General features: G+C 50.1%; 1 protein-coding gene across 1 annotated transcript; it reads right to left on the bottom strand.

Annotated features, from left to right (window-relative positions):
- Positions 1 to 1667: 1667 nt before the first annotated feature.
- Positions 1668 to 12068, bottom strand: LOC140392470 (neuromedin-U receptor 1-like). The gene is made up of 2 exons (XM_072477710.1): positions 10706 to 12068; positions 1668 to 3382 (listed from the first exon to the last, which is right to left on the bottom strand). Exons 1-2 carry the CDS (start codon positions 11613 to 11615, stop codon positions 2286 to 2288), a joined length of 2007 nt encoding a protein of 668 aa, XP_072333811.1. The 5' UTR covers positions 11616 to 12068; the 3' UTR covers positions 1668 to 2285.
- Positions 12069 to 14228: the final 2160 nt, after the last annotated feature.

Here is a 14228-nt window from a genome sequence, read left to right as displayed (position 1 = left end):
CTTGACTTCCAAAAGGCCTTTGATAAGGTGCCTCACGGGAGACTGCTGAATAAAATAAGGGCCCATGGTATTCGAGGCAAGGTACTAACATGGGTTGACGATTGGCTGTCAGGCAGAGAGTTGGGATAAAAGGTTCTTTTTCGGAATGGCAACCGGTGACGAGTGGTGTCCCGCAGGGTTCAGTGTTGGGGCCACAGCTGTTCTCTTTGTATATTAACGATCTAGGTGACGGGACTGGGGGCATTCTGGCTAAGTTTGCCGATGATACGAAGATAGGTGGAGGGGCAGGTAGTATGGAGGAGGTGGGGAGGCTGCAGAAAGATTTAGACAGTTTAGGAGAGTGGTCCAAGAAATGGCTGATGAAATTCAACGTGGGCAAGTGCGAGGTCTTGCACTTTGGAAAAAAGAATAGAGGCATGGACTATTTTCTAAACGGTGACAAAATTCATAATGCTGAAGTGCAAAGGGACTTGGGAGTCCTAGTCCAGGATTCTCTAAAGGTAAACTTGCAGGTTGAGTCCGTAATTAAGAAAGCAAATGCAATGTTGTCATTCATCTCAAGAGGCTTGGAATATAAAAGCAGGGATGTACTTCTGAAGCTTTATAAAGCACTAGTTAGGCCCCATTTAGAATACTGTGAGCAATTTTGGGCCCCACACCTCAGGAAGGACTTACTGGCACTGGAGCAGGTCCAGCGGAGATTCACACGGATGATCCCAGGAATGGTAGGCCTAACATACGATGAACGTCTGAGGATCCTGGGATTATATTCATTGGAGTTTAGGAGGTTGAGGGGAGATCTAATAGAAACTTACAAGATAATGAATGGCTTAGATAGGGTGGATGTAGGGAAGTTGTTTCCATTAGCAGGGGAGACTAGGACCCGGGGGCACAGCCTTAGAATAAAAGGGAGTCACTTTAGAACAGAGATGAGGAGAAATTTCTTCAGCCACAGAGTGGTGGGTCTGGAATTCATTGCCACAGAGGGCGGTGGAGGCCGGGACGTTGAGTGTCTTTAAGACAGAAGTTGATAAATTCTTGATTTCTCGAGGAATTAAGGGCTATGGAGAGAGAGCGGGTAAATGGAGTTGAAATCAGCCATGATTGAATGGTGGAGTTGACTCGATGGGCCGAATGGCCTTACTTCCGCTCCTATGTCTTATGGTCTATGGTCTATTAGCTTCCCGCTAGTGCGCGGAGGCCCGGCCCCACTCGGGCTCATAGGAACTCAGTATGAAGGCCGGCCCTGACAGGGACCGGCATGTTGGGACTGTGTAAATACATTCACTGCCTCTGGCAGATTTCTTGTGGGCGTAAGTAAATCTGCGTTCAGCACACCGCTCAGTTCCCTGGGTTTTAATACAAAGAAGAAGATGGTATCCAAGCCAGGGGGAAAGAGGAATAAATTCACTCACTAGAAGTGTTTAAAAATAAATGAGGAGGTGTTGGATATGCTGCCTGACAGGGGACCAGTACCAGATTCAAAGATACTGAGGGAAGTGAGAGTAGAAATTGCACAGGCACGGGCCATAAATTTCCAATCTTCCTTAGATTCAGAGGTGGTGCCAGAAAACTGGTATATAAAGGTAACAGAGAGGGTTGGTGAGGACAAGCTGTTGATGTGATCCACATGGACTTCCAAAAGAATCTGATAATAATCATCTTTATTGTCACAAGTAGGCTTACATTAACATTGCAACTCGTCACCGCATTCCGGCGCTTGTTCGGGTACACAGAGGGAGAATTCAGAATGTCCAAATGACCTAAAGTCTTTTGGGACTGTGGGAGGAAACCGGAGCACCCGGAGGAAACCCACGCAGACACGGGGAGAACGTGCAGACTCCACACAGACAGTAACCCAAGCTGGGAATCGAACCTGGGACTGTGAAGCAACATTGCTAACCACTGTGCTATGCTACTGTGCCGCACTACAGACTTATGGGAAAAGTTATAGCTCATGGAATAAAAGTGACAATAGCAGCAGGATATGGAATTGGAGTGACAGGAAACAGAGGATATCAGGCTCAAGGAATGTTTGTAGTGGGTGTTTCCCAGGAGTTGGTATTGGGACTCTTGCTTTTCCCCATAAATATTAATGATCAAAACCTTAGTGTACACAAGACGTGAATTATTGTTAACTGTGAAGAGGCTGGAATAAAACTCCCAAAGGGCAAAGGCAAGTTGGTCTGAGAGTCTGAGGGAGGGGATCTGCTGGTCTGAGAGTCTGAGGCTGCAGGTCTGCTGGTCTGAGAGTCTGACGGAGGGGATCTGCTGGTCTGAGAAACTTAGGCAGACGATTTGCTGGTCTGAGAGTCTGCGGGAGGGAGTTTGCGGGCATGAGAGTCTGAGGGAGGGGGTCTGCTGGTCTGAGAGTCTGAGGGAGGGGGTCTGCTGGTCTGAGAGTCTGAGGGAGGAGGTCTGCTGGTCTGAGAGTCTGAGGGAGTGGGTCTGCTGGTCTGAGTCTGAGGGAGGGTGTCTGCTGGTCTGAGAGTCTGAGGGAGCGGGTCTGATGGTCTGAGAGTCTGAGGGAGGAGGTCTGCTGGTCTGAGAGTCTGAAGGAGGATGTCTGCTGGTCTGAGAGTCTGAGGGAGGGGGTCTGCTGGTCTGAGTCTGAGGGAGGGGGTCTGCTGGTCTGAGAGTCTGAGGGAGCGGGTCTGATGGTCTGAGAGTCTGAGGCAGTGGGTCTGCTGGTCTGAGTCTGAGGGAGGGTGTCTGCTGGTCTGAGAGTCTGAGGGAGCGGGTCTGATGGTCTGAGAGTCTGAGGGAGGGGGTCTGCTTGTCTGAGAGTCTGGGGGAGGGGGCCTGCTGATCTGAGAGTCTGAGGGAGCAGGTCTGCTGGTCTGAGTCTGATGAGAGAGAGGATCTACTGGTCTGAGACTTTCCTGAAGGAGGAGATCTGCTGGTCTGAGACTGCAGTGGGAAGGGATCTGCTGGTGACTCTGTTCTACAAGATCTCTCAAGGAAAGCAGTTCGAGACCCTTTCCTTGTTGTGCATTAAGTGGGTCAGGGAGTTCTCCACTGCAGGAAGTCAGCGTCCAGGTGGACCTGCATGTGAGTGGGGGTAGGGTCAGCTGACCCCTGGCCCAGTTCTGGGAGAGACTGATGCAGGAAACATGCAGCTTGTGACCATTCAGTGAGCTGCCAATCTTGGGGAATAAAGTTGCAAGGCTTTCTCTGCCAGCACTACGGAAGGAAGAAGAGGAAATGCAGAAGAGGATGGGGTCCAGAGCGCTGTTCACATACCACAGCGGCAGTGACAAGTATGATTTGAGCCAGGTGTAGATGATGTAAACACTTGTTGACCAGTTCTTGGTGTAAATGTGCATCAGGGTGGCAGCTGTATCAGGAAAGTTACAAACGAAAAAGGCAACAACAACAGCTCCTGAAACGAGAAATAAAATACAATCAATCAGTAACTTCCAACCTTTGTATCGTGTAGGGGTCAACTCATTTCATTTGTGTAGTTTCAGAAATAACGTGCTGGAAAATCAGTGAATAAGAAAATGTGATCAAAGACTGACAGGAATCTGCTGGGCCGTCTCCTCTCCCTGACCCCATTTCAGATGCATCATGAGGTAAGCTGCGCACACTGATTGCTGAGAATGAGGAAAGTGATTTTTCTGTTGGATCTTGAACGGTTTAAGTTCTTTGACTTTCTGTAATTTTTAAAGCTGCTTTCTTTCCCAAGCCAAGGATACCTGAGCGATTCAAAATTCAAAGTTCACTGTGAACTGAATGTCATCTATTTCTTACTCCCTTTGATACAGGACATAGTCAAATATAATCATTAAAATAATTGAAACATGTCATTTAGGATTCACTGCTTCCATTTCTAAACGGAAAACTCTTTAGAACCTGAACGCTGCCCTTAGCAAAGCTGCAATCTAGAATCACCTCGGACAAAAGTATAAACATGGTCCACAATCTAGCATTTAATTTCTGTTTATACAGACTGTTGAAGACTGTGTACCTTACGGTGCTCACAGTTACTGGTCTGTGTACCCGGCAAATAGGGGTTGGTTTAGCACAGTGGGCTAAATAGCTGGCTTGTAATACAGAACAAGGCAGCAGCACGGGTTCAATTCCCGTACCAGCCTCTCCGAACAGGTGCCGGAATGTGGCGACTAGGGGCTTTTCACAGTAACTTCATTGAAGCCTACTTGTGACAGTAAGCAATTTTTAAAAAAAAATTAATGTACCCAATTAATTTTTTCCAATTAAGGGGCAATTTAGTGTGGCCAATCCACCTACCCTGCACATCTTTGGGTTGTGGAGGCGAAACCCTCGCAGACACAGGGAGAATGTGCAAACTCCACACGGACAGTGACCCAGAGCCGGGATCGAACCTGGGACCTCGGCGTCGTGAGGCTGCAGTGCTAACCACTGCGCCACCTCAATAAGCGATTATTATAATATTATTATTACTTTATTAAATCTATCAAAATCTAGTAAGGTGAAATATTTTCTAGGATTTCTGTTAAGATGAATACTTGCAGAGAACTGCAAAACATGTGCAGTGAAATTAGTAAAAGTACAGAGGGAAGTTGTCTCGATGTCTAACGTGGTTCAGAATAATTTGAACAATGTGAGTTTGATTTCTGTTCGGACGGAGATAAAGTGGGACGGAGATAAAGTGGGACGGAGATAAAGTGGGACAGAGATAAAGTGGGACGGAGATAAAGTGGGACGGAGATAAAGTGGGACGGAGATAAAGTGGGCTGCACCCTCTGCCCCAAGCTGGAAGACAATGACAATACAGCAATGACAAGAGCACAGGTCAGGCTGAAGCATCAGCACACACTGGGGCTGTTTAGCACACTGGGCTAAATCGCTGGCTTTTAAAGCAGACCAAGGCAGGCCAGCAGCACGGTTCAATTCCCGTACCAGCCTCCCTGAACAGGCGCTGGAATGTGGCGACTAGGGGCTTTTCACAGTAACTTCATTGAAGCCTACTCGTGACAATAAGCGATTTTCATTTTTCATTTCACTGAAACAAGGAGCTGCCCTCGGGCTTCTTGACATCCCTCTCATATCATCCCCACGGGTCTCAAGCACTCCTTCCCATTGCTAAATTAAACTAATAATCCAATCTCTTGAAATATGCAACATAGAAAACAGAAGACGGAGGCCATTCGGCCCTTTGAGTCTGCTCCGCCAGTCGTAATGATCATGGCTGATCATCAAGCTCAATACTCTAATCCTGCCTTCCCCCCCCATATCCCTTGATCCCTTCAGGACCAAGAGCTGCGTCTAGTTCCTTCTGTAAATTACACAACGTTTTGGCCTCAAATACTTTCTGTGGTAGTGAAAGTACCACAGATTCACCGCTCTCTGGGTAAAGACATTTCTACTCCCCGCAGTCCTAAAGGTTTTACCTCTCAAACTATGATCCCTAGTTCTGGGATTCCCACCATCGGGAACATTCTGTTTTAATCTACCCTGTCTAATCCTGTTGGAATTTTGTACATTTCTATGAGATCCCCTCTCACACTTCTAAACTCCAATGAATATAATCCTAACCGACTTAGTCTCTCCTCATATGACAGTCCCGATATCCCAAGACTCAGCCTGGTAAACCTTCGCTGCTCTCCCTCCACAGCAAGAACATCCTTCCTCAGAGAAGGAGACTAAAACTGCACACAATACTCCAAGTGTGGCCTCACCAAGGCCCTGTACAATCGCAGCAAGACATCCCTGCTCCTGTACTCGAATCCTCTCTCTATGAAGACCAACATATTATTTGCCTCCTTTACCGCCTGCTGCACCTGTGCACTTACTTTCAGTGACTAATGCACAAGGTCTCGCTGAGTATCCACCTCTCTCAATTTATACCAATTCAATTAATAATCTGTCTTCCTACTTTTACTACCGAAGCGGATACCTCATCTCTATCCACATTATACTGCATCTGCCATGCATGTGTCCACTCACTCAGCCTGTCCAAATCCCGCTGATGCATCTCTGTATCCTCCTCACAGCCCACCCTCCCAACCAACTTTGTATCATCTGCAAATTTGGAGATAGTGCATTTAGTTCCCTCGTCCAAATCATTAATAAATGTAAACAGTTGGAATCCTAGCACAGAACTCTGAGGTACCCCACTAGTCACTGCCCGACTATCAGAAAAGACCCATTTATTCCAGCTTTTTGCTAACCAGCTTCCTATCCATCTCAAAACACTACCCACAATCCCATGTACTTTAATTTTACATATTAATCTGCTTTGTGAGACCTTGTTGAAAGCCTTCTGAAAGTCTAAATAAACCACATCCACCAGCTCTCCCTGGTCAACTCTATTAGTTACATCTTCAAAGAATTCTAGTAGATTTGTCGAGCATGATTTCCGTTTCGTAAATCCATGATGCAAGTAAAACCACTAAGTTGGAATCCAGTGCTTAAAATAGAATTCATCTTTCCAATTGATATATTGCACACTGTTTTAAGTTGTCTTCTTATAATTAGATGTCTTGATGATCAGATTTGGTCTCATTTAAACCTTGGATACAGCTACAACCACAGTTCAAGCAGGAAGAGAATGAAAAAATGGGGTTGTCGGACTTTTTTATTATTTGTTCATGGGTGTCGCAGGCTGGGCGAGCATTTATTGCCCATCCCTAATTGCCCTTGAGGAACGTGAAGCATCAACCATGTTGCTGTGGAGGTTATTTCTCAACCTTGCCCCTTGCCTGAGGTGTGGTGACCCTCAGGTTAAACCACCACCAGTCAGCTCCCCCCCTCAAAAGGGAAGACAGCCGATGGTCATCTGGTGACTTTACCCTACCTGTGGGTCTGGAGTCACATGTAGGCCAAACGAGGTAAGGACGGCAGATTTCCTTCCCTAAAGGGCATGAGTAAACCAAATGGGTTTTTACAACAATTGGCAATGGTTTCATGGTCATCATTTGACGTTTAATTCCAGATTTTTATTGAATTCGAATTTCACCGTCTGCAGTGGCGGGTTTTGAACCTGGGTCCCCAGAGCAGTACCCTGGGTCTCTGGTCCAGTGACAATACCACAACGCTACTGCCTCCCCACAGTGATCGAGACAGCACAGGCACATTGGGCTGAATGGCCTCCTTCTGTGATGTAAGTTTTAATGATTTATGATAAAGAATCCACTAATATTTCACTTCAGAGCGGTTCCATCGGCATCATCAGAAATCATTGGCCTATCAGAGCCATTACTGTTGCATGGGATTGTGGGTGTGAGTGACAGGCTGGGTCATCCACCTCTGACACCAAATCGCGATTGTCTGTGACCTCGACAGCGTACCGGAACGCACGTACAGTAAACACCGACCCGGTATTTCCAGGGCCTCCGCGATTCTCCGCCTCCCATGGACCGAGTTCCCGATGGCGCCGTTCACTTGTGCTTTGAAAAATCGTGAAACCGACATTGTGGCTGCTGAGGGAGAGAGAGGGGGTAGGACACAGAGAGGAGTGACTGCGGGCTGCTGGTCTGGACACTGGCCAGGATGGCTGGGATGGGGGGGGCCCTGCCAGGGCCGGAGGGGAGGATATGACGGGGGAACAGGCGAGTGACTAGGGTGACCCCCCACAGGATTGGGGCGGTGTCCAGCCTGCGCACCCACTGACCACCCAGTTCTGGCCCCTAGTTCTGCAGAGTGACACCGACCGTATGGGCACCCCCACCCTCCCACCCCCACAACCCACCCCCCGCCACATCCGGGACACCCGGACAGCGGCCGGGCCCATCTAGGCTGGGCCGCACCAGAAGATGTGAACAACGGGGACCTTTGTAGCAGTGCAGGCGTCACAGCCGCCTCCACTCCTGCTGTATTGTCTGGAGAACCACCTAGGCGTAGTGTGAGGGCCCGTAAGGCCAGAAAGTTAGACACCAGTTAAGTTGGCACGGGTGCAGGGCACAGTTTAGTTATAGGGGTGGGGCACAGACCGTTACAACCTGCCTTGATGCTCTGTCTGCTGGGTGTGGGGGTGGGCTGGTCCGGGCTGGCCGGGGTGGGGGGCAGGGGGGGGCGGGGGACCACTGCAGGCCCTGTGGGAGGACCGTGCTCCCCCTCCCCCCCACCCACGTACCTTGACCGTCCCCAGCACCCCCACCCCAGGGATTCAAGGGACTGTGTGATGGACTGGCCAGCTCGCATGCAGGGATCGCCCAGGTGGAAGGTGCTAGTGTGGGCATGGGTCCGATGTTGTCAAATGATGTGGAGCACCAGAGCTCATCGCAGAGCGGGTTCTCATCACCCTTCATACCATGGACCAGACCCGCTGCCATTGCCAACTCAGGGCCCCAGCTCGTAGTGCCGCAGGTATGTATAACTGAAGGGTGTGCTGGCGGGCGGTTTGGCGGTGTGGGAGGTGAGGGGTTTTGGGTCTGGGATGTGGGGCCGGGGCCCTGGCCAGCACCACACCCCTCTCCACCCCCTCCCTCTCAGAGTCCCGTGCGTGCTGGCCCTGGTGATAACGTCGTGGGCCTCATGCCTGCCCGGCCCCATGTCATGCTCACCGTCCCCCTCCCCTACATCCTCCTCGTCGGACGAGGCCTGCCCTTCCTCCTCATCCTTATCCTTCAGCACATCGCCCCTCTGCTGGGTGACGTTGTGGAGGATGCAGCAGGCCACCACAATGCGGACGACCCTCTCAGCCTCGTATTGGAGGGCCCCTGAACCGCATCTTCAGGAGGCCGAACCACTGCTCGATCACACTCCTGGTCGCTGTTTGGGCGTCATTGTAGCGGGTCTCCGCATCAGTCTCTGGACTCCGTATAGGCGTCATCAGCCACGGCCCCAGTTGGTAACCCCTGTCGCCCAGCAACCAGCCCCCCAGCCGGGGGGGTGAGGGGGTGGGGGGGGGGGGGGGGGGGTGGGGGGTGGGGGGGGGGGGGTGCCCCTCGAACATGTCAGGAATCGCTGAGTATGCCAGGATGAAGGAGTTGTGCAAGCTGCCCGGGTATCGGGCGCAGACGTGGATAATGCGCAGCTGATGGTCACAGACCCTTCCTGTTGGTGTACAGCGGCCTGTTATCCGCTGGTACCTGAAGGGCGACATGCATCTCGCCGATCGCCCCCTGAACCCGGGGCATCCTGGCAATGGCAGTGAACCCCGCTGCCCGGGCATTCTGATGGGCTCGGTCCACATCGAACTGGATGCATTGAGGCACCTGGGCACATGGGGCCTCCGTGATGGCGCGGATGCATCTGTGCACCGAGATCTGTGAGATCCTGGACAGGTCCCCACTCGGCGACCGTCACCTTGATGACCACCGGGAGCGGGTATCCTCCCCCATACCCCCGTGGTGCCAGACGTGCCATCATCTGGCAGATGTGTAGCACTGTCTTTCTGCTCAGCTGGAGTCTCCGACGGCATGCCCCGTCCAGCAGGTCCTCGAATGAAAGGCGGCACCGGTACACGCGAGGCCTCATATGGCACTTCCTCCTCCTCGGCCGGTTTGGCGGCCGGCCCTCCAGCCTATGCAGCCGCCAGCAGCTCCTCTGCAGCCCGCTCCTCTGCAGCCCGCTCCTCTGCAGCCCGCTCCTCCACTGGCCGTTCTGCTGCTGCCCGCTCCGCTGCTGCAGTTCCCCCCTCCTCTTTGAGCAGCTCCCGAGGCCGCAGGGCATCTCGCAGAGCTGTGACCATCACCCTGGCGGCCAGCATTGCTGGTCGAAGTCCAAACACCATTGTCTGCAGGGGTAGAAGGCCAACATGTTAGCATGGCGCATACTCCCGTGCCCAGCCAGGATCCATGAGCTACACGGTATCACCGGTTGGCACCGCGGGCTCCGCCCCTGCATGTCCCTCCCACATCCCTGCCTTGTCGGTATCCGGCACGGTCAGTACTGTCGGTCCTAGCGCTCGTCCCTGCTGCCAGGAGTACCGTTGGCTGGCACTGCCCTCACTGGAGGCTGCCTTGGGTGTGGCCCTGGGTAGTCCCCTGGTGGGTGCCGGCCAGTTGGGCAGTGCGTTTGGGGCGATCGCGCTGTGGCCGGGGTGGGGTGCGGGGGTGGTCTCACCCTTACGGCCGATGTCACTGTGTAGAGGCAAGGGCCGAGGTGGGTGGTCAGTGTGTGCACAGCGAGATGGCCGCTGTAATGGCGGTCGGTGTCTGGGCCCAACCGCAGTCCTGTGGATGGGGGGCACCCCGGCTGCTCGGCCTGCCGTCTCGCTTCCCCCCTCCCCTCCCCGGCCCTGGCATGGGACCCCCCACCCCAACCCACACGGCCAGTGTCCGGGCCAGCAGCCTGCAGCCACTCCACGCCATTTCCTACCTCCTCTCTCTCACTCAGCAGCCATGATGCCAGGTTCATGATTTTTGAAAGCACAAGTGAACCACAGCGTCGGGAACGCGGCCCATTGGAGGCGGTGAATCGCAGAGGCCATGGAGCATCGGGTGTCAGGCCTACGGATGATATGCCTACTGCACTTTCAGCCTGCGCGGCGAGCGGCACGTTTACGCCATTTTCAGGCTGCCGCAGCATCTCGATTTGGTGTCAAACCGGCACCTACCGTGATTGTGGCGTCGGAGGCTAGTCTCCATCCAATCGTGTTTCGCTATTTCGCCGTTGGCAAACGGAGAATCCCGCTCCCAAGTTTCTTGTTGAAATGTATAATTTAATTCTTTAATCTAAGTTGTTGATGATATGTGTTCATGGTTTTCAATCTTAAAATGTGAGCGAGGCCCACATGTATAATGAGAATACATAAATAATGAGAATATCTACTCACCCATTAGCTGAAGGGCCTTTCTTTCTGTCCCAGGCAGATTTCCAGAACTGGTGTGGGGGTTTGAGCATTGACCACTCCATGGATGTGTTAATCCCATCTCCTCACGCTGCCGACTATTCACACTTAAATGTCGAAATATTAACAGATGAAAGGTGATGATTACGGTGAGTGGAACTAAGAAGCATAGGATGCTCCTCATCTGGATCACAGCCTTGTAGATGGTAAATGGTTCTTGTTCAAACATCTCACATACAGTGGAGTAGAAGACAGTCTTATCCTGTGAAGTAGCAGTATAGTCCAGGATGCAGGCAGCTGATTGCCCATAGACAATGGCAAATGGTACAGACATGATGGCTGACAAGACCCAGATTGCTGCCAATAAATAAACCATTCGAGATTGGCGTAGGCCTGTGATTGACCACATTGGGTGGCAAATGGCAATGTAACGTTCAGCAGTAAAAGCGATGATAGTCCAGCTGGTTGTAGCACAGTAGATCTGTCGGATCATGAAGTAGAGTTTGCAGAGAGGGTTACTGAGCAACCAGGGGTAGTACTGCCAGTAATACCTGTATACGGTTACTGGTATGGTTAATAAGAGCAACAGGTCAGCCAGTGCCAGGCTGAGCAGGTAGAAGCGGATAGCACTGACCTTCATCCGTACATTCCTCAGCAGGGTTAGAATGCTCAAACCATTTGCAAATACACCAAAGAGAAAAAGTAAAACATAAAACACAGTGACCGGAATGGTTACGTAGCCAGGTTCATGCTGTTTGGACCCAATCAACAGGTGCTGTTGACTTAGTGAAATTTTATTGAGTTGAATGGAGTCTCTTGGGTTTGATGCATTATGATTGAAGGATTTGATGTGTATCATGCAAGGATTCACATGACCAGCCATGGACCAATTCATTTCGCAATACTAGAGCTATATGTAAAGTCAATTGGAATGTAAAGCCTTGGAATCCAGTCGGTAAAATGCAGGTCAGTTAATGACAACTCAAGTCCTGGTTGCACCAGTTATAATTTCCACAAATAATTGTCTGTCATATTTAATAACACTGGAATATTAGTTCAAAAATATTAAATGGAAAATCCAAATAAAATGTGATAAATTGGGCAAAGTTTGAGACAGTGTCTTATTTGTACCAACTCAACTCTCAAATCAGCAGAACATGTTTTCTTTTATATTGTAGAATTCACTTATTGATCTCAGTTTAATCAGGATCACTGGCGTCCTGGTTGACCGAATGCATCTGCCATCATACACCAAGAATGTTTATCTCGCCACAGATTATTCCTATAGCTGCAGTCAGCACGTGCTCTCAATGCGCCTGAGTCTTGAGATGTTTTCTTTTCAGAGTAAACAGCAGCTATTAAAGGAAAGAACAGTTAGATTAGATACTGTCATTGGCGGCACGGTGGCGCAGTGGTTCCAGGTTCGATCCCGGCCCCAGGTCACTGTCCGTGTAGAATTTGCACATTCTCCCCGCGTTTGAGTGGGTTTTGGCGTGTTTGTGCGTGTGTGTTTGTGTTTAGAACAAAGAACAAAGAAAAGTACACCACGGGAACAGGCCTTTCGGCCCTTGAAGTGTGCTGATCATGATATCCTAACTAAAAAAAAACCTTCTGCCCTTAAGCGGGCCGCGTCCCGCTATTTCCTCCCTATTCATCTACCCATCCAGATGCCTCTTAAATGTTGCTAATGTGCTGCTTCCACTACATCCTCTGGCAGCGCGTTCCAGGCACCCACCACTCTGTGTGAAAAACTTACCCCGCACATCGCCCTTAAACTTCCCCCTCTCACCTTGAACCTGTGCTCCCTTGTAATTGACACTTCGACCCTTGGAAAAAGCCTTCGACTATCCACCCTGTCTATGCCTTTCATAATTTTGTAGACCTTTATCAGGTCTCCCCTCAGCCTCTGTCTTTCCAGTGAAAACAATCCTAGTTTATTCAACCACTCCTCATAGCCAACACCCTCGAGACCAGGCAACATCCTGGTGAACCTTCTTTGCAAACTCTCTCCAAAGCTTCCACATCCTTCTGATAATGTGGTGACCAAAACTGCACGCAATACTCCAAATGCGGCCTAACTCGTTTTTATACAGCTGCAACATGATTTCCCAACTCCTGTATTCAATGCCCCGGCTGATGAAGACAAACATGCCATATGCCTTCTTAATCACTTGGCCACCTATGTTGCCACTTTTAGGGAGCTGTGGACCTGCACGGGGTTCTGCCATTTACAATATAATTCATACCTAGATTTGATCCTCCAAAATACATCACTTTGCATTTGTCTGGATTAAAATCCTCTGCCATTTCTGTGCCCAAGTCTCCAATCTATCTATATCCTGTTGTATCCACTGATAATCCTCGGCACTATCATCACCAATCTTCGTGTCATCCGCAAACTTACTAATCAGACCACCCACATTTTCCTCCAGATCATTTATATACACTACAGACAACAGAGGTCACAGCACTGATCCCTGCGGAACGCCACAACTTACAGAACTCCATTCAGAAAAAACAACTTCCATCGCTACTCTCTGTCTTCTATAACCAAGCCAGCTCTGTATCCATCTAACCAGCCCACCCCGAATCCTATGTGATTTTACTTTTTGTACCAGTCACCATCACTCCTGTGCTAGATAAACCCGATATCCATTCACCGTCACTCCTGTGCTAGATAAACCCAGATATCCATTCACCGTCACTCCTGTGCTCGATAAACCCGGATATCCATTCACCGTCACTCCTGTGCTAGATAAACCCAGACTCCATTCACCATCACTCCTGTGCTAGATAAACCCGGATATCCATTCACCGTCACTCCTGTGCTAGATAAACCCAGATATCCATTCACCATCACTCCTGTGCTAGATAAACCCAGATATCCATTCACCGTCACTCCTGTGCAAGATAAACCCGGATATCCATTCACCGTCACTCCTGTGCTAGATAAACCCAGATATTCATTCACCATCACTCCTGTGCTAGATAAACCCAGACTCCATTCACCATCACTCCTGTGCTAGATAAACCCAGATATTCATTCACCATCACTCCTGAGCTAGATAAACCCGATATCCAGTCATCGTCACTCCTGTGCTAGATAAACCCGGATATCCATTCACCGTCACTCGTGTGCTAGATAAACCCGGATATCCATTCACCATCACTCCTGTGCTAGATAAACCCGGATATCCATTCACCATCACTCCTGTGCTAGATAAACCCGGATATCCATTCACCGTCACTCCTGTGCTAGATAAACCCAGATATTCATTCACCATCACTCCTGTGCTAGATAAACCCGGATATCCATTCACCGTCACTCCTGTGCTAGATAAACCCAGATATCTATTCACCATCACTCCGGTGCTAGATAAACCCGATATCCATTCACCGTCACTCCAGTGCTAGATAAACCCAGATATCCATTCACTGTCACTCCTGTGCTAGATAAACCCAGATATCCATTCACCGTCACTCCTGTGCTGGATAAACCCCAGATATC

The sequence above is a fragment of the Scyliorhinus torazame genome, chromosome 16 (assembly GCF_047496885.1).
Source record: "Scyliorhinus torazame isolate Kashiwa2021f chromosome 16, sScyTor2.1, whole genome shotgun sequence".
NCBI classification, from domain to species: Eukaryota; Metazoa; Chordata; class Chondrichthyes; order Carcharhiniformes; family Scyliorhinidae; genus Scyliorhinus; species Scyliorhinus torazame.
Note: the sequence above shows the minus strand (reverse complement) of the source record. Positions and strands in the feature narration are given on the sequence as shown.